The sequence below is a fragment of the Cyprinodon tularosa genome, unplaced genomic scaffold (genome assembly GCF_016077235.1).
Source record: "Cyprinodon tularosa strain WSP-4 unplaced genomic scaffold, ASM1607723v1 ctg612, whole genome shotgun sequence".
NCBI classification, from domain to species: domain Eukaryota; kingdom Metazoa; phylum Chordata; class Actinopteri; order Cyprinodontiformes; family Cyprinodontidae; genus Cyprinodon; species Cyprinodon tularosa.
In genome coordinates this window covers 150,709-177,334 of record NW_024039355.1, presented here as the reverse complement: position 1 = coordinate 177,334, position 26,626 = coordinate 150,709, and the positions used below count along the sequence as shown (strand labels likewise).

General features: G+C 40.1%; 1 gene segment (V, D, J or C); it reads left to right on the top strand.

Annotated features, from left to right (window-relative positions):
- Positions 1-17,627: 17,627 nt before the first annotated feature.
- LOC119798164 lies at positions 17,628-18,333 on the top strand. The segment is given in 2 exon segments: positions 17,628-17,801; positions 17,902-18,333. Coding segments are annotated over 2 exon segments (435 nt in total).
- The last annotated feature ends 8,293 nt before the right edge of the window (positions 18,334-26,626 follow it).

Genomic DNA, 26,626 nt, shown 5'->3' with positions numbered 1-26,626 from the left:
TCACATTCAAGTTCCTACTGGCATTTACTGACAATCATATTATTATTATTTATTTATTTCAAAGGGACAATGATTTTACCTGGTATACATACAATCTAAAAATACAGGATTAAATCCAAAGCTAATCTTAAACCTCTGCCTCCTGATGGGATCAGCCCAGCAACACCCATATTACTATATTTTCATTCTCTTTTATTAAAACAAGGATCAAAATATATCTAGACTAGCTTTTCTGACATGCTCTAGCTTAAAAAGAATAGAAAATTATAAAAAAAATATATATATATAAACAACTAGTTGTTAAAATCTGTCATAAAAAGGTTGCCTGACAGTGTTTTAAAACCGTCTGTCATGATTTTATCAAGAGCTCGGACCCACATGCAGATAAAACCAGTCCAGAGAGAAGGGAAAAAGTATAACAGGTTTATTGAGAAGTTTTGTGGAGGTCCAGTGTTGCTCTGAACACTGCTCAACCGGAACTGAAAGGTGAGGGGAAGACACTGCGGTTAGTTCAGGTTCAGTGGGAGAATTGACTCTCAAACTTAAAGAGGAGAAAAGGTTGGCAGATTCACGTTTCCAGAGATTAGGTTGACTCTTAGACTCCAGTAGGTGAGGAATGTGTTCCGGTGTTTGTCTCATACAGAGGAGGGCGGACAGGGTTACCTAGAATGCGGTTGCTTGTAGATGAATGGAGAAAGACTGACTGCCACTCAGATTTCCTGCGGTACATGAACGGACTGTGGTGCAGATGAATCCCTTGCTCAGTGTGAAGCTCAAATGTTTCCTCAGGGAAAAGTGAATCCAAACCTCCGGTTTGTATCCTCAGCTCAGTTTGAAGCTCGGTTGATCATTCCAGAGAGAGAAGGTCCGAAAAAATCCAGTTTGCAGGATGACTTCCTGCCGAGAGGCAAAGACAAAACAACAATGTTAAGACTCAGGTTGACAAAAACTCAGTTTGACTCAGCAAAACTCATCTTGGCTAGAGTACCCAAAACTGGCAAGCACCCTGGCGTCGAGGTAGTGGCAGTCAGCAGCTTAAGAACACTCCGTTAACGAGGTAACCCCTTGCAGTTGTGTGAGGATGAGAATCAGAACCAGGCACCACCTGGTGGAGGAAGGAAGACAAACACACAAACACACAGACCACACAGACTGGAGTCCTAACACCATCTATAGATACCATAAAAGAAGGTGCCACATTCAAATTTAGAGTTATTTACACTCTAAATAGCTGTATTTATCTCCATCTAATCCTCCTAACAGTAGCTTGATTCTAACATGGCAAAAGCCAGACTGATACTGTGAAAAAGTCAGATTGAGCTACACGGATTGATGTGGGAAGGTTCCTGAGGAAACTGTTCACAAATGGGAGGGACAGTCAGTAAAATTCTTTAAGCTGACTGGGTATCTGCCTAACACATCAGGTTTTTAGCCCATCACAGCAGCAGTAGCAGCTTGATTTGTGTTGGGAAGTTTACCAGAAGATTATAAATGTATTACATAACTAGAACTTGAAGATATAGCTAATTAATAGGTCATTCAAATTGAGGATAAAACTATGCATTTTTCATCCATCCACTTTCTGACACGCTTATCCCCAAAAGTGATCGCAAGGGGTGCTGATGCCTATCTCCAGACATCTACAAGGTGTGTACCAGGTACACCCTGGACAGGTCACCGGTCCTTCGCAGACAAACAGGACAAACAACAATTCAAGTGCACAATCACACCAGGGAGAAGTTAGAGAGGCCAATTAACCTAACAGTCATGTTTTTGCAGTGTGGGAGGAAGCCAGAGTACCCAGAGACAACACATGTGTGCTCAGAGAGAACATGCAAACTCCATGCAGAAAGAGCCCAGGCTGGGAATCGAACCCGCAACCTTCTTGTTGTAAGGCAGCAGTCCTCCCACTGTTCCACTAAGTAGCAGGGTAAAGCCAATTTATGGCTTTACCCTGGAACGGGTCAAATGTTGGGTCAAATCTGGAGATGATGTGTTCTTTTACCAGCCTTTCGAAGCGCTTCATCATGATTGGAGTCAGTACACCTGCCCAGGTATGTTGTCGGGGCCTGGGGCCTTTCTTTGGGTTCACTCCCTTCAGAATATTAATATATCTAGTATTTACACATACACTAAACAGTGCTGCCACAAGTAAATCAAGCAAATAAAAAGGGGGAAAATGGGTTTAGAATCCATTCAAGAGTCTCTGAGGAATGTTGAAGTTTTAAAGCTAAATTCATTTGTGGTGTTTGCCATAGCAGCAGATAAATGTGCAGACCCCCTGATGCAGAGATGTAAAATGCAATCAAAACAGTCAATTTTCATTTGGTTTTCAAGTAAAAAATTGACAATGACTTAGAAATTTATTAAATTGTCATGAAGCTGAAAGAGAATGAGCTAGAGTATTTGGCCCCAGGAGGTCAGATTCAGTGGGTCCAGCAGAAAGAAAGGAAAGGTTGGAGCTTGTAACGTGGCCTCTACAATGTGGCTGGACATGAGATAGCTGGGAGCTAAGGATGCTAGCCAGTCCACTGTAGCAGTCTCTCAAGATACAGATGGTAACACCATGATGGACCTAAGTCCACTAAATGTGCATTAGCCTTCAGTTCAGAACTCTTAAAACCATCGGAGGTTGAAGCAAAAAGATTCTTTCAGATAAAACACAAACCCAACTATCTATTCTACCTAGTTCAACCAAGCAGAGCACTTCTCAATCAAAATAAAATAATAAAATGTTTTGGTTCAGTGGAATGGAAGGGACTTGTTGGCTTGGTTCGGGAGCCCATCTTCGATCCAGTCCTGTCGTGGTCTTGGTTCTGGTGTTCTTTACTTTGCTCCTTGCTTTCTTGATTTATTGGTTTAATTCCAGTTTTGTTGTAATTTCTAGATTTATGATAGTTCTCATGTTTTTCTGTTGTCCTGTTGCCCTCTTGTGTATGTGTATGTTCCTTACCCCTTGGCTCCCTCCTTGTCTCCTCTCACACCTGCTCCTTGTCAGCTCGTTAACCCTCCCTTTGTCTCTGGCTCTGTTCGAAAACCTAGGACGCGTCCTCCAAGGACGCGGTCTACCTAGACTGGATCCTTCGAAGTCCTTGAAAATAAGGAGACCGGAAGAGTTTAGGCTGTGAATTCGACCAGGTCTACCCTTCGGCGGGTTTTACTGCCGTATGCTCTGTTGCTTAGCAACCGTAAACGTTGACACACAAAGCAGGAAAAGAATGAATACAGAAGTTTTCAAAACTGTTTATTTATTTCTTTTTTATTGTGAAGTGAACAAAGACTACACTCACAAGAATCCAGAATGGAATAAATGTTCCAACCACCGGGAGCAGGAACAAATAAAATTAAATGTAATGATAGAAACCTTAGTCAATTAAATAACCTGCTGCTGTCATTCTGCACATCTCTGATGTTGCTGCTATTTTCCAATATCCATTACTGTAAAAATGTCCATAGCTGCATATTGGTTATTTATTCTCCAGTTTGATATTGTTAAAACACTTTACAGTATTTTATTGTTTATATTTTAACTCTTCCCTATCATGTTATTCTTATACATTTTTCTTAGGTCCACATTTGTGTGACCATTTTTAATAATCTTTCTGCTGCTGTAAATTTCCCCATTGTGGGACAATAAAGGGATTTTCTATTCTATTCTATAAAAGGGGTAGAAAGATATGAGTAAATCTAAACAATGTATTTATAAAAAATATAACTGCAAAATCTCTAATATTCAACAACAAAAAATACGTAGTTAAGCATATTGTGCAAAACAGCAATAAAAAGATAAAAATCCTATCAGATTTATAGTTCCCACACTGCAGATATATTAGAATCTGTCCTTAAATTATAGCCAAACCTATTTACACAGTAACAGATTAAAACCTTTAGATAAACCAAACATTACCGCCACATATCTGACTCAATAACCATTAAAACAACTATTTTTCATTAATCTCAGACGTAACTATTAAATGACTTGTATTATATTAAACTGAACTTCCAATTTTCACCACTGTTCGGCGCCAAGTAATCTTTCCTCTGATCACAGCTTGCTTGGTCTCGCAATGAATCCTGGGATATCCAAGAATACCGAGGATACATCAGACCCGTCCTTCAAATCGGGCAAAAAGAAGGACGCATTTTAAGGCCGCATAACGAGGACTCTTGGAATCCGACCAGACCTCGGCGCCACGCTATGACGTAATCGGCCTTCGAATCGGGTCTTCTAATGATGCGTCCTAGGTTTTCGAACAGAGCCTCTGTCAGCTATGCTCTCCCTCTGCTCTCACTTTTGGTTCCTTGGCTTAGCTGTCTTCCCATGCTATGGTCTACGTTCCTCGTCTCTCCCTGGCTCCTCGTGTTTGGTTTTCCCTTGATGTCTCCATAGTTTTGTTTTGCTTTTCATTATTAGTTGGATTTTTGCATTCCTGCCTTTGTTTACTTTTGCCCCATTAAACTGCAAGAGATCTCCTCAGCCTCTCTGCCTCTGCGTTTGGGTCCTCAAACTACAACTAACCATGACAAGTCCATTCATCCAGCAGCAGCTCTCAAGGAGGATTAATCTCATGCAATAACAAGGGGGAACTTTGCAGCAGTTAGATTTATAACTCACAGAAGCCTTATGTTTTCCTTTAGCAACAGCAGTTGGCTGGTAGCCAAAGCCAAGGCAGCGGTGGCTCAAGCATGCACACACCTTCAGGCAGCGGCAGGACCAGTATGGCACAGGTCAGCAGCTTCTAACCTTCTAATCATCTGCAAACAGCAATTGGGCCCAACTTTTCCGTAGGCAGTTAGGGCTTTCACTCGGTTTAAATCGCTGGAAAAGACGGTCACTATGATCAGCTCCTTCTGAATCATAGGATAGGTAATCTGACTCAGTCTAGCAAGCACACTGTTCTCCAGAGGGATTTGGTTGCTATGTAGCATAGCTTTCATCATCATCAACTCATAGGCTAGTCTCTAAAGAGAGAGTTGATTGAAGTCAGCTGTTCAAATCAACTCCATAGAAGGGATGTGACATCAAGAGGAGTCACTCCTGCTACGTTGTTCCACCTAAAACGGGTGCAGCCATGACTTTTTTGGTTCAGCCTTCAGCCTCTGGTTGACGCGTTGATGTCGTACACATGACAGCATTGGTCTGAAACATATCCGTATCGAAGCAAAACATTTCTGCTGGCTCCTGACAGGAGGTATTCTTGTGAACAATTATTGCAACGTAAAGTTGACCAAATGTTCTGAAAAAAGTTAGGCCTATGATAATTAACGAAAACTTATCTGTGTTTTATACATAGCTTTCCGTAAAAATTCAAAAAATATCCACTGGACTTGGTTTTCAAGATTTGAAGACGTTTCGCCACCTCTCCAGGAAGCTTTCTCAATTCAAATGTCTGGATCCGCAGTGAGTTTGAGTCTTATATGGACAAGGCCTTGTATTGCTTGGAAACATGCAATGGTAACTGATGAATGGGTCGTTTGGTTCCATCGTTAGCCTGTAATATCTGAACCTGTCTATGATTCTAGGGGTCGGTCGTTAAAGGGGGGGATTGCCATTAAGGGGGGGATTGTCTCCTGTAATACCTGAAACCTGTCTATGATTGTTAAGGGTTGGTCGTTAAGGAGGTATTGTTCACCGGCTGGAGCGGGTAGGTCCCTCGTTCCTCTGTGATGGGGTGGGGGGTTTGGTGATATCTGGAAGGGATCATGTCTATGATTGAATTGTATGTTTTTGGAAGCTGGAATCTGAGTCCACCACCTCTGTTTAAAGTTGGTTTTTCTCTCTTAACATAGATGGCTTCCTTCACACCCCTCTCAAACCACCTATTTTCTTTATCCAGAATGTGGACATTCTGGTCCTCAAAAGAATGTCCTTTGTCCACAAGGTGTAAGTGTACTGCGGAGTCTTGTCCCGAGGTGGCCGCTCTTCTGTGTTGGGCCATGCGTCTGTGGAGAGGTTGTTTGGTTTCTCCAATATAAAGATCAGAGCATTCCTCGCTGCACTGAACAGCATATACTACTCCGCTCATATTCGGTCTGGGGGTTTTATCTTTAGGATGCACTAGCCTCTGTTTAAGGGTTTGGTTTGGCTTGAAATGTACTGGGATCTTGTGTTTGGAGAAAATCCTCTTGAGCTTTTCAGAGACTCCAGCAACATAAGGGATTGTGATGTTTTTGCGTTTAATTTTCCCATCGCTGTCTTCTGTTGCGTGTCTTTTGGATTTCCTTGCTGATTTGATAAAAGCCCAGTTTGGATATCCACAGTTTCAGATATCGGATAGTTTATACATAGCTCTACTAAGAACATTGAGAGAGAACCAAGAATCCCCTTGCCACAAGAGAAGAGAGCCAAAATGCTGTAGAGTCATCATGAAAACTAGAAATAGATTAAACAGATCAGCTCTTAGTACAATTGAGAACCACTGATATAATATAAACAAACAATTTATTTCTATTTGGTTAGGATTAAAGATTTACAAAAGTTTATCTTGAAAGAATCAAGCAGAACCATTTTAGACAAATTTAATGGTGTAACTTTAACCAGCAGCATGAACATTAGTTTCACTCCTCTTAGTTATGAAGCTTATTCTGTCAGAGGAAGCTGTGAGTCTGTTCAGCAGGAGGAAGAGGAGCTGAGACCTTCAGGGAGGAGCTGAGCTGTTACTGAACTATAGAAGAGACACAAACTTCCACATTCAACACAATTCAAACATTAACTCTGATCAACATGGACTATTATGGACTTTCTCTGCTTGTTGCTGGACTTCTAACAGGTCAGATTCTACCTTGCTATGTGTCAATAATTCACTTATAAAACTTGTAAATTGGTAACATATATTTCCTCCTTCAGCTTGTTCAAAACAAAAGTTTTTTAAAACATGTTTAAGTCTCACTACAAAGACGTCTGTAAAATAATAATAGTTAAATGTGTTTTCTTTAGGTGTCAGCTGTGATCAACTAACTCCACATAAGGAAGAAGTTTTCAGTTTAGAAGAAACATCTGTTTCTCTGAGCTACAATTTTTCCAGACAAGTAGCTACTTCTGATTATTTCTTCTGGTATCGACAATATCCAGGAAAACCTCCAGAGTTCCTGATCTCTTACTCTGGAATAGGACGCAAAATGTTGGATCCAGTTCCTGGTTTTTCCTTCAAACTGAGTGATGATAAAACCCAGATGGAGCTGCTGATATCCTCTGCTGCAATGACAGACTCTGCTGTGTACTACTGTGCTGTGCAGCCCACAGTGACAGGAAACACCAGAACTCTGTACAAAAACCTACAATACTACACAACATCCACTAGAGGGCCTCACACTCTGTTAAATGAAAGTTGATTCATTGGACTGATGACAGAGAACAGAGACCAGAAGCAGTAAACATCGTAGACAGAGAGACAAATTAAGTGTGGTGGTAAAAGAACAAATAGGAAAGGTTTCTGCTCCCACTGGTTCTTTTGCAAATGACATCACAGCATTATGCTCACCATAATAGTTTAAGGTTAAATGTTTGTATTTAACAGTGCAATTTAAATTCAAACAACGTCCTTCTTAGTTTCACATAAGTATAAAAGCACCTTAAGAGAAACTAGATTCAGATTTACCATTACACAACGTTAAGGTTTATAGTTGTCCCACTTGCTTGACTCCAGTTGATTAGAGGTAGAGTGGAGGATGTTCTGGGTAGATTATCAAAATAAGTGGTCCTCCTGATTCTCCATCATTCTGGTGATATGTTAACGTAGGGCCGTCATATGGGCTCGACCCCATTTTTACTTACGTGGTCTGACATGGTGAAAAAATTGCAAATCTTCTTTTGGAAAGTAAACTTGTATGAGCAATGCAAACCGGAACTTTTAAACAGAGCGTGCACGAAGAACAAATGAATGAATGAATGAATTATAAAATAATTAATGAAAGAATAAACTAATACAATTATGAATAAAAAAATTAAATAAATATTGAATAAACACCAATACCAATAAGAGCATGATTAAATCAATTGTCGTATTAATCATACTTTTTGAGCATTCATTTATTTCTGCATTTATGCTTGATTTTGTCAGTTTTTATCCTCCATAGGATTTAGTGCCAATCTTGATTGTGCATGCAACTTGTCTCATCAGGTAACATTTTTTTGTACACAATAGGGGAACCGGTCAACACCATTAAACATTTTTGAGTCCATTCTGTCGTCACCTAAATTTGCCTTTTCTGTATTCCCTCTTTTTACTTCTCACTGTTGGAGGATTTCTCTGTAGGCAACGTTCATTGTAACTGGAGCAATAGTTTCAACAATGCATGTGACTTTAGAATGGAAATGATCAACCAGCTCAGCTACTGAGTTAAGAATGCCATACACCAGGCATCCCCAAACTCGGTCCTCGAGGGCCGCTGTCCTGCAGGTTTTAGAGGTTTCCCTGCTTTAGCACAGCTGATTATCATGATTGCAGTAGAGCTGAAGCCTGTTAATCAGCTTTCAAGTAAAATCAGCTGTGCTGGAGCAAGGAAACCTCTAAAACCTGCAGGACAGTGGCCCTCGAGGACCGAGTTTGGGGATGCCTGCCATACACCTTAAGGGTTTTTACCTTTTCTGGCCGATTCTTCAGTTGTGCGAGAATTATTTGGATCGGGCTGAGTTTCAGCATCATCGGGCATCCTGCGTTGTGTAGTATACAGGGGGGTAATGAGGGGCGGTAAGACTATAACGACCACCTGCTAATAAGTAATTGTAAGGTTAGGAGAAAATCTAACATTTTTGAAATTCATTTGGCCCTCATGAGGTGCTAGTGGGTAAAAGCTATGAGTGTCTATGAGCCGATATACCTGAACCTCACTCACTGCGCATGTGCTGTTGGGTTCATAAAATCTAGGTTTTTGCAAAAGAAGAACTGAAATACACAGTAATGGATACAATTTCTGCAAGAGGAGAGACAGTTGAACCCCAGACACAAACACACTGTCTCCCACTGGACCTCCTCCGCAGAAAGTTTTATTAACAGAACATGAAACATGGTTACAAACAGAGTATTGTTCTGACAGAACAATTGATCAGTTCATGAAGACAGAATGCTCCATCAGAATGACGAGGCAGGATGGTCTCCTGACTGAATCATGAGACAAGAGTGGAGCATCCCCTCGCACAAGTGTTTCATAAACACACATTAATTTTATAATCATCATTGAATAAACCTAACATGTGCAATCAAGGGAGTTCTTCTTCTTCTTCCAGATTGCCAAGTCTGACCAGGGCCATTTCTTGGCGCTTAGTCCGACGTGTGGTTTCTGGGGGTGCAGTGTGAGCTGGTAAACTGCATCAGAGGATTGGGCGGTAATAAGAGCTAGAATATACGTCGTTAGCTATGAACTTTTAAACTTAGCAATTTTGTCGTACACTTTGAACTTGTCGGGATCTGGAGATCGGCCACCTGTCTCCAGCAGAGAGCGCTGTGGGCTTCCTGAACTGGAGTCCTCAGCACACCTGGGGATCATCAGCTCATCAGAAGACCTCCCTAAATAAGCAGCAGTCAGACCTTCCTTCGACGCCGCAGTGTTGACCGAGTTTGGTTAGGGAACCTGAGCCTCTGAAATCCTAGTGAATACTAGTTGCCTCTTGAGAGAAACTAGCATTCTAACTTGTTCTTGTCTTCTTTGCTCGCAGAAACCCGACTGAAGTCTGAAGCTCTGGATGAGCATAACCTGGAAATCTGCCTGCCTGCCCACGTAAGCCAAACCTGAAGATCTCAGTCTGGATTCCTCCGTCAGTTCTCTGGGAAGAGCTAGGAAACAAACCCAAGTCCGAAAACTTTCTGGCTAGAAGCTAGACGCTGCTGCTGCTGAGCTCTCTGCTACTTCCACAGTCTCTGGACCCAACCGGTTCCCCCTCTCAAAGGATCTGTTAGAACCTCTTCAAGGTACGATCAGAATTCAACTCACTCGTCAAGCCATAACCACCTGGCTAACCAAACTCTCATCTCTCCAGATATAAGTGTAACCAGTCCCGGACCTGCACCAGAACCAGTTCCTGATTAACTCTGTGTGTGTTTCCCAAATAAACATTGTTAAACTTTCCTCTGTCTCCGTTAGTGTTCTGCATGTGGGTTTTCGTTCATTAAACCAATCATGACAGAACTGTACCTGAGCACAACGATTGAAAATATCATACAGTTTATGTTCAGCTTTACAGAAGGAGTAGGATAAGTTTAGGTAAAGTTTTTGATTGTACTGTCCATGATAGCATGATTTCTTCTGGCATCTCTTGGTTATTAGATCAGTGGGAAAATTGTTTCAATGTTAACAGAAAAAAATGGTTTGATAGGGAAACATCAGTTACAGAAACATTAGAAATATCTGATGACCATTGAAAATATGTCATCCGTTGTGAGTTGGATGTGACGTCAGGGCCGCGGTGGGGCTGGTGGGCAAGAGGCACATGTTGAGTCAAACTGAAACTTTTAAATATATTATACAGTTCTTTTACACCTTTAGGTTGTGAACATGAACATTCAAATATCCCACAAGGAAGTAGTCATGTTCAACCAGCGATGGGTGAGTTAGTTTAAAAAAGTAACTTCTTCTATTTACATTTTCAAATTTTAAAACTAACCAGTAAAACTACTTTTTTTAAAATTAAAAAAAACAAAGTTTTAATTATAGAATATGAAATGCTTGTTATTAATTAATGGATTAAATAATTAAATTAAAGGGCTATACATCTGAAAACATAAAAAAATACATCTCACGGAATGTAAGATGTAGCTCTGACATCAGTAAGCCCTGAACCAGCTCCTCACCCACTCCCTTTGCACCTGTGTCTGTTCCTGGTCCGGCCCAAACACCAAATCCCAATTCGATAAAGCTGGGATGCCGGCTCTTGTCCAAGGAGGAGAAGAACGGACGTCATCGGCTGAACCTGTGTTTCTGCTGCGGTGGAGAGAGACACCGAGTGAGATCCTGTCCTGTAAAAGGGAGAATTCTGCTTAGCCATACCAGACACTCTGCTTCCACACATTTCCTGCTTCCAGGGTCTCTGTTGGTTAATTCCAGGAGTCACAACCCTTCTGCAACAGGATACTGTTGGGGGTCCCCACCAGCTTTTGAATCTGAACTTTTTGATTTTTTTAGGGGGGCGGGTGACCCTGCCACCTCCTTCTGTTTCCTGTAAGGAAGTTTTTCTCAAACGTGATCCCTTTAGCAGGTTAGTTCTCAAGCCTAAGCCCTTACATGAGCCAGAACCCTTTAACGGTCTAGTCCCCAAACTAGAACCCCCTTCTCCCCAGCCAGACCCCTTTACTGCTCTTCCTCCTCTGTCAGACCCTCTTAGATTTCCCTTTCTAGAATCAGAGTCTCCCAGAGACCCAGAGAAAACTTGGAACTGATGACTGGCCTTATAACTCAATTGATTCAGCTGCCAGGTTTTGTCTAGTTCTCATTACTGTTCATCTGGTTAATTTGACTGTATGATCTGTTGAACTGTAAAGTGCCTTGAGATGACATGTGTTGTGAATTGGTGCTTTATAAATAAACTGAAATGAATTGAAGCTGAGTTTAATCAGATCTACCTGCGTCAGCCTCTATTTAATCAGCCTTCCACCAGTCATTAGTGCCAGATTTGAGCCTATGTTCAGAGTTCACTACCGTACATGAGTGTTTCTGATTACCTGATCCTGACCTATTCTGCCTTTTGACCCTTGAGCCTGCCTCTCCCTGTTCTGATCTCTTTGCCTGACCTGTCCTTGGAGTCCTGATGGATTCTGCCTGTGTACCAAACCTGGAAATGATTCCTGACACCGTCCTGAATTTCCTTCTGTACTTCTTTAGACCTCTGATCTCCTGGCTCTGACTTCTAAGCACATCCTCGACACTGGCTGTGGCTTCGCCCTCAGGATTATCCTGCCTACCTTCATTTGCTTGGTTCTGATCTCCTGCCTGTTCTTCGACCTCTTGGACTTCAGAGGCTGACCCTCTCTGAGTGTCAACCGCCGCGTCTTGTTGGCGGCTTACCAGTGGGTACCAATGTCATCCTCTGGGCAGGGACAAAATTTTAAGACCAGGTTAGGAACTCACACGTTCATTATCATCCTCCGACAGATAGACGTGGTCACTAACCTGTGTTCTCTCTCTGCAGAGGTTCCTGCCTTAGACTATTCTCTGCAAATCAGTTTCCAATTAACTTTTTCTTTTAATCTTACTGTCTGTCTTCAAATACTTGAATACTAGGTCCTACTTTTCTGATTGTGACAGCACCAATGTCTCTCCTCTGTGCTCATGCTGAAGTTCCACATGGTTGTTAGGTGCCGTATGTGCTCTTATATGTGCATGTAACTGTAAAATGCGCTTACACCACAAAAAATAAAGAATTAAAAATCTGTTTAGAGTGTAATAATGACAAACGTGTTACTGTCTTTTACTAACTAATTAGTTACATTGATAGATAGTTCAAAATTAAAGTGGCTACTGTGTTTAACAAAGCGTTAGTCCCAACACTGTGTTCAGCACATATCACAGATAAGAATTCATTAAAATCATTGAAAAAGTGGTTGATTTGGACATCTGAGGCCTGTAAACTTTCAGAAACATGGCTCAAACAGGGTCTTGAAATCAGCATCTCATTGTTTTCATCTAGCCATGTCTTTGTTAAAAATATATAGTCTACATTTTTTAATTAAGAAATTGATTTAAAATGATTTTCCTTACAGAGATCCAATATTATTTAAAGCCAGTTTACATACCTTTGTTGGGATCCAAAGGTTTGCCCTCCAGAGGGCTGTGTGGATCCCTTCCTGTGGGCTTCTGTTTCTGTTGGGATCCAGAGGTTGCCCACCAGAGGGCGCTGTGGATCCTCTCCTGGGAGCTGGTTCTCAGCGCTCAGCTGATTCCCATCAGCTCTGCTGATTAACCTCTCCCTATATAAACTGTTTGATAGCTTCACTCTGAGCCGGATCGTTTTCATGCCTTGCCATGTTCTCCCATGCTCTGCCATGTGCTGCCTTGCCATGCTCTTCCATGCCATTGCCATGCCTGCCTGAATCTGCTTATCTGTGCCTGTTAAACCCAGTCTGTCTGAACCAGCGAACCAGTGAGTTTGAGCTTGTTTATCTGTCCCTGAGTTTAACCTGTGCTCTGTCTTCTCTGCCTTCCAGGGCAGAACCCTGTGTGGATTTTAATAAATATTGGACCTTAATCCTGCCTCAGTGTCTGTGGAGTTCTGCATCTTGGGCTAGTAACCTGCTAAATCATGACACCTTTGTTGATATTGTCCTTCTTGCTGGTTGAGCTCCACTTTATATAGTTTTGAAGTTGGATGATTATTGTAGGTTTCAGGTTGTTTGACTGCAAAGAGGAGGTGAGGAGTGGGTCTGGTGGGCAGGGGGGGGTTATGGTTGAGTTGAGCAGTCCTAAATGTTAGGCACCATATCAGAAAAGTTCTGTAATAATGAATTCATCCTTAGCAAATGGAGGGACGTCGAAATGGGACAGTTTTATTGCCTGTTGTGTAAACAGTGCCACCTGCTCAAAGAGCCTATTCAGGGTTAATTCTGTCTGCAGCAACAGTTTCACCTGTTCTATTTTACTGGCATATTTACCATAGCTATATATGCAGCAGACATCACCCAGATGTTTCAAAAAATATCTCCCACTGCCAATGCTACACTGTCATTACTATACAGAGAGCTACGGGTACTTTTGTTGTCATGCTTCTTTGTCACCTTTGAGAAATCAGTAGACAACATATCTCTACTGAAACCATCCAGCCAAAAGCTGCCTGACAGAATAACCTTGAAAAACTAAATGAACTAAAAAAAACACCTTAACGATACCAAACTTTTCAACTCGATACCGATACTAAGGAAAATATTCGATACTCGATACCATTTTCGATACCACAAGGATAAAAACAAAGAATCCAAAATTCTACAGAAATATTTTCATTAATACATAAAATACAATAAATAAATACAATAAAGGTTGTATGCTGTGCACTATATTAATCAAGCTTGATAAAAAACTTATAAAATTAAAATTAAGTGTTCCTTCCTTGGCTATGCTTTGCACACATAACAATAAAACTAGCCAAACCGGATAAGAAACAAAAATAATTCTCAGCAGCTACAGTTCTTACAAAAAAAAAGTCTGAAACTGAAAGTGCGTAGAATTATTCAATCACACAGTGTTCTGAAAGTGCATTGTCCACTATTCTGCACTTTAGTTGAATGACTGCTTAGGTGCCACTGGTGGTGGCACTGTATCGATACTTTTAAAAACGAGTATTGTATCCGGATACAACTTTTCAGTATCGATACTTTTTTGAGTTTCGATACTTTTGACAACCCTACCTTAACCAAAGAAAACCTAATAATTAAGCAACATTCAACACAACAGAAAAAGAAAGACGGAATAAAAGTAGATAATTTTTCATTCAATTCACTCTACCAACGCTTAAAGGAATAGTACACCCAAAACATGAATGCGCACTTTCATCTGGTTTGGTCTGCCGCGGTTTCCGTAGCGTCGTGAACTCGCAGGCGCGCGCTTTCAGGAAATCCTATACACTACTGTTTATGCTCTAAAAACATTCTAAATGACTTCGTTTCGAGTAAATTCTGGATGCTACCCACTCAGGACACTTGGAATACATTGGACGAGCAGTATGGAGGAATATTGACACGTTTTTGTGGACTTTTATGGACCTTTCTGTCTCGGGCACCATAGACCTCCATTATTTGAATGTCAGCAGACAGCAAGAAGCCTCCCAGATCTCCAGATGCATTTGAGATATCAAAAAAGTACTCCAGAGTGTTGTTCAGCATGGGGGTGAGTAGAAAATGAAGGCTAATCATGTTTTGGGTGTACTATTCCTTTAACACTTACCACACTCATTGTGGAAGAAGAAGGCCCCACAGCATGCAGCACTGTCACACCATGAAGACCTATGATCCTTCCAAACAAGCCAGGGAGAAGTGGAAGAAAAAATCATTAGGTGAGATGAGATTTTTAAAATGCCTTTTTTGTTCTATAATTTGTTGACAGTGGCAAAAATAAGACCACAGAAGAATTAAGGTAAAATGTGAGTATAAAAAAAACATTAACTTAAGCTGTTAAGTTCAGCTCCACCAGAGGGCGCCATCATCCAGTAGGCGGAGCTCTCCTTGTGCTCTGTGTTCCAGCATTGTGTCAATAATAAGTGTTGCTGTGAAGAGAACAATAGTCAGACTGAATGTTGAACATCAGCTAGTTTCTCCTGCTGATTTAAACCTTGTTGGACAGATGGAACATTGGCTGTGGATTATTCTAGCTGCTCTTTTCTTTGGTAAGATAGAAAGCTCAACATGTTTCCTCTTCAAACACTTGAACACATTACTGAGCTCTACATGAAGAGCTTTAATGTTCATTCTACAGAAAATCAGAGCAGATCATTTCTGCTGCCATTTGTTACCTTGTAGAAACACCTGATATGGTTCAAAGTGACAATGATCAGAGAAAATGACATCTATTCTACATGGAATAGAAGTCTTTAAAGCTGCTGATTGTTCTCCTTTAATCAATCATCTTTATTGATTCATCTCTTCCTCTGCATGTTCTGTTCTTCCTCAGAGTGTAAAGGAGACTCAGTGAAGCAGACAGAAGGACATGTTGCTGCTGCTAAAGGAGGCAATGTTACCCTTGAATGCACTTTTGAAACAAACTCCTTTGGGAATCCCTACTTGTTTTGGTATAAAAAGGAAGAAAATAAACCCCCAAGTCATATACTGACCCGCCTCAGAGGGACAGGCATAAATTCTAAGGAGTTCAACAAGGAACGATTTGATGCTAATCTTCAAGATGCATCCATCCCTCTTAAGATCCAGGATCTCCGTCTGTCAGACTCTGCTGTGTACTACTGCGCCCTGCAGCCCACAGTGACAGGAAACACCAGAACTCTGCACAAGAACCTGTAAAGAAAAGACAAAACAATGCTCCACAACCTCCACTAGAGGGACTCCAAATTCAACCAGCAAAAACATTGGGTGATGATGGAGGAACCAAACTTTACTTTGCTCTTATAGACAGCAGCACCTTTACTTGTGCCTCACAGGTTCCCTTTACGGAAGTTCTAAGTGACAGAATTACGTTCTTCAATTATCAGAGTGAGGACACCCACTGGTCCAAAAAGCAGCTAGGTTGGAGATAAACTTGCATGTATTCAAGATATACAAAGGGGGAAAGTAACTAGTTACATATACTTTCCTTACTGTAACCACCTGCAGTTTGTTTGTACTGTGTATTTTTCAAAATAGTTTTAAAACTACTTAAGTGGGTTTTTTATTTTGGTTAGTTTTAATATCAAACATGTTAATGAATAAATATTTAAATTTAAAAATGGAGAGAACTTCAGGAATCCATCCTCTTGGTTGATAGTTGGATCCCAACATAAAGCTATATAAACAAGCATTGAGAGGCTCTACAATTCTTTCCCTTCCTACCACTGATCTGTTGACATATTTTTAATGTGATGCATTTTCTAACCAGTCTAGGAAGTATATATTTTCTTTTTGTACTCTTTTAACCTCTAGTTATTTATCACCATAAGTCTGTCATTGTTTGGATGTTCACTGATCTGATCCACCTCCTGCACTGATTTCAATTCAGTTGATCTATATAGTGATATTTCACAGCACATCATCACAAGACAGTTTACAGAGATAAAACAGCCAGATTGGTTAAATGTTTCTCAAGAAAACCAGCAGATTACATCGACTCAATGACTTGAAGGATATGGCCCCCCTGGCTGAGCATATGGCGACAGTAGATATTCTCTGGCATTTTGCCGTTGCGCGTAGATGCACTGATCTATAAATCATTTTTATATTACAAAAAGTAACAGTAAACTAGCTCCACAGGTGGCTCTATCAAGGAAGAGCTGTTACAGTAGATGAGCTCTGAGCCAGTTTTCATGTCAACGGGATGAAAGAAAGCACATCCAGCTAGTCACAGTAAAAGATGAACCCAAAGCTATGTCTAGGTGCAAAACAGGGCTAAAGTCTGGAAAACAGGCCCAACTCATCTATAATCTAAGGCATTGATGGCAGCAGCAAAGCTGATATTTCTCTCCAGGATGGAGTCACAGCCAAACAGGAACAGACCAGATGAAGCTACTATGAGAAAAAGCAGAGAGAGCAGAACGTTAGAGATTGAACTAACAGATTCTGCAGAGTGGGAGAATAGAGATAGAATGAAGCAGAATGATGAAAAAGGGGTCCCTATGTCCTCCAGCAGCCTAAGCCTATAGCAGCATAATTGTACAAACTATTTTTGGCTAACTGACTATTTTGGATTAGGTATGAGAAGGAGAAATCAATCAGAATTACTTTATTAATTCCTTGCAGGATATTATGTTATGTCTCATATGTCTGGACTGAAAACATCTGAATTTTTATCATCATCTAAGAAACCGATTGTAGACAGGAAGAATATTCAATGTCAACCCAACAAATTCAAAACTCTATCTCCTTTGATTAAGTAACAGACCCTGCATTTATGACCGCACAGAGTCATACCAAAAACATGTGGGGGTTTTAACCTCATTCCCTTTGTTTTTAGACTGAATTATATTCTGGAGCTTTTTTTAAACACTTTGTTCCAGAGAAGGAAGAGCCTGTGAGTCTGTTAAGCAGGAGGAAGAGGAGCTGAGAGCTTCAGGGAGGAGCTGAGCTGTTACTAAACTATAGAAGAGACACAAACTTCCACATTCAACACAGTTCAAACATTACCTCTGATCATCATGGACTATTATGGACTTTCCTTATTTATCTTCTCACTTCTAACAGGTCAGATTTCCTTTAAAGTCATAAAACTTGTAACATGGCTAAAAACCCTCAGAATGAGCACCTCTGTAACTTCATTTTTATCAAATATTTCTTCCTTCAGGTATCAGCTGTGACTACCTGACTCCTCGTGAGGGAAGAGTCTTCAGCTCAGAAAAAAGTTCTGTTATTCTGCGCTACAATTATTCAAGACAAGTTTCCAATGATTATTTCTTTTGGTATCGACAATATCCTGGAAAACCTCCAGAGTTCCTGGTCTCTCTCTCAGCGACGGGATCATTGACATCTCAGCAGGTTCCTGGTTTGTCCTTTACAATGAGTGATGATAAAACCCAGATGGACCTGCTGATCTCCTCTGCTGCAGTGACAGACTCTGCTGTGTACTACTGTGCTGTGAGGCCCACAGTGACAGGAAACACCAGAACTCTGTACAAAAACCTGCAATACTCCACTACATCCACTAGAGGGCCTCACACACATTTCCTAAACTGACAGTTGAATTAGAAGACTGTTGACACATACTCCAGAGATAAGAAGCGCTATTGAAAAATACAATATAATTTAACATGTCCTTTGGGTTATAGTAATAAAATAATTTTCACATGTTTTGGGTTTTATAGTAACATGTTTTTTTAAGTCCCAGTTCTTCGCTTGTCATCCATCTGTGTTTCCACTGCATTCTGACATCCTATAAGCTGAAGACTGATTCAACACAGCGGTGGATTTCCTGTTGAATCCACAAAAAGTGAAGGAAGAAGAGCTAGAACCTTCAACTTGCTGTATGCTAAAGGAGAAACTGTAGAGGAAGTAATCCTGCTTCGGTTAAAGAGGCCCCGCCCTCTGGGCAGCTCATCTAATGGCATTATTTATTCTTCCTTCTCCTGCAGTAGAGGAACATTGTTCATCTGCTTTGTGTTGCTTCAAAAGGTCTGAAGACATGTTGCTTTACCTGTTTTATCTTCTATGTCTCATACCAGGTGAGTTTTTTGTGCATTTTGTAACGTTTCTGCTTCATTTGAACCAATAGACAGAGTTCTATTGGTTCTAGTTCTTGATATAGTTGTGGATGTATACAATTTCATTTGCACTGGGTTTATTTGTGGATACTCACTACTAACATTGGTCCATTGGCTTTTTTACCTCCAGTGTTTTCAGGACAAACAGTTACAGACAAAATCTCTCCTGGTTCAGCGGAAGTCAGTGGGACAGAGGGACAACCTGTCTCACTGTTCTGTGAATATGCGACAGGATCCAAGTTGCCTTTCCTTCACTGGTTCAGACAACATCCGGGATTTAATCCTCCCAAGTTCCTACTGTTCAAAGGAGCAAGAAACGAAAGTCAGGAGGAATACATCCTGGATGATCACTACAGATCATTCACAAATCACACATGGACTGAACTAAGGATAGAATCACCAAGCGTGGCACACTCAGATCTCTACTACTGTGCTCTGGAAACACAGTGCTACAAAGTGTAGAGGAGGCTGTACAAAAACCTGAAAAGTGACACCAGCCATTGTTCAGAGGTAAGAGAAACCACAAACCACAGCTGCTCATCAAAGTTCTCTGCCTTGTTAAGAATCTTTGTGGTTGCAGGTGCAACAGAAGAAAAATCTTTACATTCACTTAAACTAACCCATCTTATAGGTTAAACAAAACTGTCCAAATATAATAGAGGGAAAGGGTGTGCCCCAATTCAGGCTCTGCAACTGTTGCGTCGCGCTGTGATGGAGGTCGTTCTAATTCATAAAAGTTATTCTGCGCTCTGACAGTAGGTGTCAGCGTTAACAGGAGAAGCCGTCAGGCTAATGTTACATCAGGCTTTTATTAAGTTGTGGTGAGTATTTGACTCATTTAAAATTTTCCCAAATTTACAAAAGGTACAGGGGATCTGTCAGGCTGGTGTTCACTCACTTTTTAAATGGTTTTGTTTCAGCTAATGACATCATACATTTCACTGTGATTGAACATGAAACTGCTGATCTGTTCAGTCATTTTTTATTTACATCCATCTATGTTGAATATCTTTAAATATTGACAGTTTGTACATAAGTATCAGAAAAAAACTAGCATTAAGCTATTATTAATATTATTGCAACCTGTTAAAAGCTTCCAGGTGAAATCTTCTTCCTGCTCCTTTTTACTTCTTCCTGCTCCTTTTCGCACATGTAATAGAGGTATATTAACTGAGGAAAGAAGGGTACCTTGTTTGTTGTTTTTCTCTCCAATGTTTTTAAACATCCATTTAAAAATCCAAATCCAAATCTGTTTAGGAAAAGATTTGCAGAAAGAGGTAATAATCTAAATGCAGTCAGATGCAAAATGAGGAAATGGTTTAATTTCAATAAAAAAGGTGATGAATGACGGCATTAAAACTTGTTGGCTTGTTTTACTGTGACTTCAGGGTAAGTGTGCAGAGGGGTAGAGCAACGTGGAAGTCTATCGGGGACTACCCTGGCAGCTTTTTTTCTCCTACTGATACTTTATGGTGAGTAAATAATTATATTTATTAGGGAGTTTCCTTTCAACATCAGATAAGTGATATATCAAACATGTCCCTAATATATTGCATCTTTTCTCCAGCAGATGTGAGCTGAGCAGAGCTGTTTCCAGATAAAAACAAGATGTTTATTCTGGGCCAAAACGCGGTCTCTGTATCATATTAATACTAAAACTTTGATCAAATTATTACTTTTTCTGGTGCGAACAATATGCAGGAACAGAGCTTTTGTTTCTCGGGGACATTGTTGATCAATGAAGTCCCTGGACTAAAAATCAAAGTGAATTGAAAGCAAAAAGCTGGAGATGTTGACCTGCTCTGATGCAGGATGTGACTTAGTGTCCTACTACTCTGCTGTGAGGCTCACAGTGACAGGAAACACTCTACAAAAACCTCATACATCACAGCTCACTTATTTATGGTGCAACAGTGCCACCATGTGGACTCCAGGAGTATCATTTCCCTGATTATCAATGTCCTCCTCACAGTCAGAGATTTTTCTATTTTTCTTTACTTCTAATAATTTAATTGTTTTTTTTTTAACAAAAATAAAACAAACAATTAGTTAACACAAATCTTACAATTCAAAATTTTAAAATCTAATAACTTTTGCTGAAAAATAGAAAATGCCATAAAGGCTCTTTGCTCCCTTCTTAAACTCTAAAAGAAAAGTTCCTCCTGCTTTAATACTTATATAATCAAACACTAAATAATGTATTTGAACCTTAGCAGGTGCCCTGAGGGACGCCTTACTCCACCAGACATGATCTGTCTATAAACCAAACATTAAAATTCAACACATTATGAAAACGAAGAACCTAATCTGACTTAGAAAACATGCGTTCCACTTGATTATTCCTCACCGCCTCAACAAGATGGTATTTTTTCTCTTTACTGTGTAGTTTTAACAGATTTTTGATAGAAACTGAGAAATTTCAGATCCCAATAGAACTAAAAGTCTTTGTGTCTCTGAATAATCCCCTTCCAACACATTTCCAGAGGTGGATGTTAGACTTTATCAGCAAGACAGCTTCCACTGTCCACCAAATCTACAGAAAAAGGAACATAAAGAAATACCGTATTTTCACGACCATAAGGCGCACCGTACTAAAAGGCTCAGTCTCAGTTATGTGTGCCATTATGTATTTAACACACACATAAGGCGCACCGGATTATAGGGTGCGGGTTTTATATACAGGTACATGTCCTCTACTACCTTTAAATTCCTCTACTGCGTATTTAAAAATAGAGCGGGAGCAAAACTGAGTATGATTGTGCTTTATTCATGTATTTATTACAAAGTATTAATCAAACCCATCAAAGTCATCATCCTCTGCTTCTGAATTAAACAGCTACGCTAAATCAGACATGCCAATATTCCCTTCTTCGCTGTCAGAGTCACTTTCCGTGCCGGGCGGCTCCTCAGAAATAATGCCGGCTTTTGCGAAAGCTCGAACAACAGAGCCAGCAGACACGTTAGTCCAAGCATCTACAATCCATCAGCAAACGGTGGCGTAACTTGCCCGGCGCTGCCTTCCACTTCCACGGGATAACAGCGAGCACAGCAGTTATTTGTTTCACCATGTTTTTCACATCGGCTGTGAGATGGGCACGCATGGAGTCACAGATTAACAGCGATGGTGATGCATGGAAAAAAACACCTGGTCTCCTTCCATTCACCTCCCTCAGCCACTCTTTTATCATCTCCTCATCCATCCAGCCCTTCTCATTTGCCTTAATAATGACTCCAACTGGAAAAGTCTCTTTAGGCAAAGTCTTTCTCTTAAAAATCCCCGTAGGCGGCAGTTTCTGTCCATTTGCGTGGCAGCCAATCCACGCCCACACTTCCCTCTTTAACGTTCTCATGGCGGTCTCAACAACGTCCGCAGTAACAACACACACAGGGCGCACCGCACTATAGGGCGCGCCGCACATTTTGAGGAAAAAAAAAAAGACATTTATATGCACCTTATAGTTGCAAAAATACGGTATGAATATGTCTAAAGTCATCTGACCCAAACCCTGTCTTCAGGATCAAAGCTTCTCATTCCACGTCTTCTACAGGTGGAAGCATTTTCCTCCTTCACCTTCAAGTATTTTTAATCCATTTCCTGCACTAGGAACGAGATTCAAAGTGTATTTGTCAAGATTATTTGAAACTATAACATGAACTTTATCCTACGGAAGAGACAAGTTAAGTAGTACAAACGGAGAACTAAAATGTTTACATTTATACATTTAATTATTTCAGAGGAGGAATCAGACTTTCTTTAATTGCTTTTCATAAAAAGTTTTTTTTTAAATTTGTCTCTGAAATTCGGGCTGATTCATTTGCTAATTTTTATTGTCTAATGCAGATTCCTGCAATTAAACTGTTGAGTTTTAATCCTTAAATTTCCTCACAGTAATCATGTTTCAGACATAAAAAAAATGGTCACTGAATATGTTTTTTCTCTTCATCCAAATCTGCTCTTTAGGACCAAGTAGTACCAAAAATTTCCACTAGATGGTGGTGGTGCTCCATCAGAAAGGAAGGACGCATTAGCAAAGATAAAGATCCCTTCTGGAAGAAAAGCTTAAACTTTCTCTTTAGGTCCGGTTTTTATAGAAAGGTTTAACATTTAGAAGGTTAAACATGGTAAGTTTATTCCTACAACCTGATTTAGACAAAAAGACAGCCCACAATGTTTCATTATCATAATAAGAAAGACATTAAGGAAAAGAAATGTTTAAGTTTAAGGTAAATAAGTTTAACCAGATCTTCAAACTCTTCTTACAACAGACAATAAATTATTGAATCAGGTTCTTTGATTAAAAGCTCCTGGCTGCTAAAATGTTGGTTACTGATAAAGTTAACCAACAGTTTCTGAATCTCTCCAGTTTTCAGGCAGTTTGTTTCTGATATCAGCAGTAAAGGCACAAAATGACGCCTCCTCTTTGGTGGTTGTGGTTCTACACCATGTAGAGTCTACATGGTTCCTGCATGACCAGCAGCTGCTTTAGCCAAAGACTTTCTGACCCAAAATTAAACGTCTCCTTTTTAATAAACATGGCCTCATTGCAGCAGAGGTGGAAAAAGTACTAAAATATCATACTCAATTAAAAGTACCAATACTTGGATATAATATTACTCAAGTACAGGTAAAATTACCCATCAGAAAAATTACTCAAGTAAAAGTAATACGTAGCTAATTTAAAATGTATTTTAAGTAAAAGTTACTTAGTTACATATAAAAAAAAAAAAAAAAAACTGTTGAACGGGGACCCCTGTGCTAGACAAAATTAGCAATGCCACTAAACAGGTTGTTTTGCTAATTGGCTATTAGTTATGAAAACTTTGTTTGAAGTACCAATGCACTAAATACTTACCAAAACATGCTTCCGCAGATTAGATGTGGAGTTATTGAATGCTGCCAGTTCAGTCACCTTTGGCAGACACATCTGGCTTTGCATGATGATACTGTTGGCCCTCTTGAATTTAAATGGAAAGCAGTCTTTCAAATGTGGCCAAGGATTTTCGTCGTTTTTGGGCAGCAGAATTCGATGTCTCAGCTAGCATTTCTAGTGAAACGTTCTCTGAACCATCGTCGCTCTCCTGATCCACCTCCATCTCGTTCCCAATCTCCTACAGAAAGACTTGGCGCCTGGTAGCCTAGATCTACATGCTGATCACGTCACTCACTGTAGTGCTTCCGGGCCCCATTTTTTGTCTTCCTTTCGGTTTTCCAAAGTTTTTTTTTTTTTACTCAGTAAGGGATTGGATTTGTAATGTAACGAAATACAATACTTCACTCAAAACATAATCAAGTAAAATTTAAATTACCGATTTTAAAAACTACTTGAAAAATACAAAATACACAAAAAACCTACTCAATACAGTAACTTGAGTAAATGTCTTTCGTTACTTTCCACCTCTGCATTGCAGTGATGCTAGAAAAGGTTCTGGTATGATTCATTTCGCTGGTCCTGTGAGGACTCTGGCAGCAGCATTTTCATGGAGCTGCAGTATTTGACTAATAATTTATGTATTTGAAGAAGCAGTAAAAATATAATTAAAGTGGCCCAACCTGTAGAATCAAACACATGAAGATTTTTTTCTGAATCCTGTTTTGAAAGGAAACTGTTATTATGGATATGTAGTTAAAATGATAGTGGACTGATTTACTAACAGACTTTGTGTGGCTGTTAGAATAAAAGATGTGAGTCCAAAATAATAACAAACATCCATCTTGAATCATCCGTGGTTTTGCTGTCTCATCGAACCTCATGAATAATCCCTATTGAACACAAGAGAGTCATCAGCAAACACAACTCCATTTTCTGATAACAGATTTCTTTAATTTCTGTTTCTTTATCGGGCACAGTTAGCTTTGATGTAGTCAAATCATGTCAGTCCTGTGCCAGCCACCAAATTTAATAACAATTTTTAATACATTTATAAATGATTACAAATGCTTATAATTTTTATAAGTAGTTCTCAAATAAACACAGTTAGTGTTGTCATCCCTGTTAAAGATGTTACTCTTATTTTTGTGTTACTATCGATAAAGTTTTTTGCTTTTATTACTTCTATCTGTGGACACATTATCTGGTTTATCTCCACTTATTTCACAATTTATGACCGACTAAAGGTACAGAATATAATAGGATCAATACATGTAGGTTTTGTGGTCAGTCTGAAATATATAGGTCTATGTTGTTTTTCTGTGATGACAGACAGAGCAATGGTGAATCATTAGAGTGAATCATCGTCTTCATTTCCGATGGTCCCCCAGTCAAAGAATCCTTCAGGTCCCATTCTAACCAGTACATGAAAGACCTAAAGAACAGAACAGATAAAAACTCAGCAAAGCTGCAGAAATCTCAGAGACGTAATCAACTAAATGTCAGAAGGTCCAGAGTCAGATTACCAGCTGATCTCCAAGAAAGAACCTCTGCAGAACCTGATGCAGAATCAGTGTGATCTCGGTATGATCCTACTGCAGCAGCAGTGGGAGGAAATCAGTAGTAATAGTGATTGTAGGAGGTTCCTCACACTCTCAGAACCTGCACTATCTGCTGTGTCCTTATGGCAAAGTTTGCATCTGCTCTGACCTCTCCTGGACTGATAAAATCTTAGCTGCCATAAAGTACCATAGGACCACAGTGGAAAACATCATGTGTCTGTATGGGTGCTGCACAGCACAAGACAGGAAGGACTTAGCATGGTTGGTGAGGAAAACACAGAGGGTAGTGTGATGCACTCTACCTGGGCTTGGTTTATCCCACAGATAATCCAAAACAAAGGGCCAGAAGCGTTGCTACTGATCCCACCCAGCAGCTCTATGTGCTATTTGTCCATCTGTCATCAGGGAAACGTTTGAAGTGCATTAGATGGACTTAAATAATGCTTCATTCCTGAAGCTGGAAGGGAAATCATTGCCCCTGGAGTCAGAAAATAGACCTATACTCACAATAAATATGTCCCGCTATACTTATGGGACATTTATTTCCATGGCCTATCCCATACCTTCACCCTAACACTACCCATTACAACTCCCTATCCTTTCTTATCCAGGATTCTTGAGAAAGAAGTTGCAATAAGGTGTGTGACCACAGAATGAACTTTTAGAAGAGTTTTGATCTGGTTTTAGAGCTCATCATAGCACTGAAATGCGCACTAACAAGGTAATTTGCATAATTGTAGTTTGATACTGAGCAGCATTGTAAATTGTAAACACTGATGATTGTATATAATGTGATTCTTATATCTTTTTTGTACTTACAACCCCTTTTTTCTCTCTTCCATAAACGGCAAGCGATTATCAAAGTAATTCTGATTCTGATTCTGAACAGCTCTAGTGAAAGTCACTAATGGTAATCTCATGACCTCATACAGTATAATAGACTTGTATCTGTACTTGTGCCTATAAGAAGTCAGTGCTGCATTTCATACAGTCGAATATAATATTATTTTAGAAAGGCTTGAATATTTTGTGGTAAATACGGTAACAGCAATGGGTTGGGCTGGAGTACCACAGGCATCAGTGCTAGGACCAATTCTCTTGTCTATATACACTCACCGGCCACTTTATTAGGTACACCTGTCCAATTGCTCGTTAACACTTAATTTCTAAGCATCCAATCACATGGCAGTAACTCAGTGCATTTAGGCATGTAGACATGGTCAAGACAATCTCCTGCAGTTCAAAGCGAGCATCAGTATGGGGAAGAAAGGTGATTTGAGTGACTTTGAACGTGGCATGATTGTTGGTGCCAGAAGGGCTGGTCTGAGTATTTCAGAAACTGCCGATCTACTGGGATTTTCACGCACAACCATCTCTAGGGT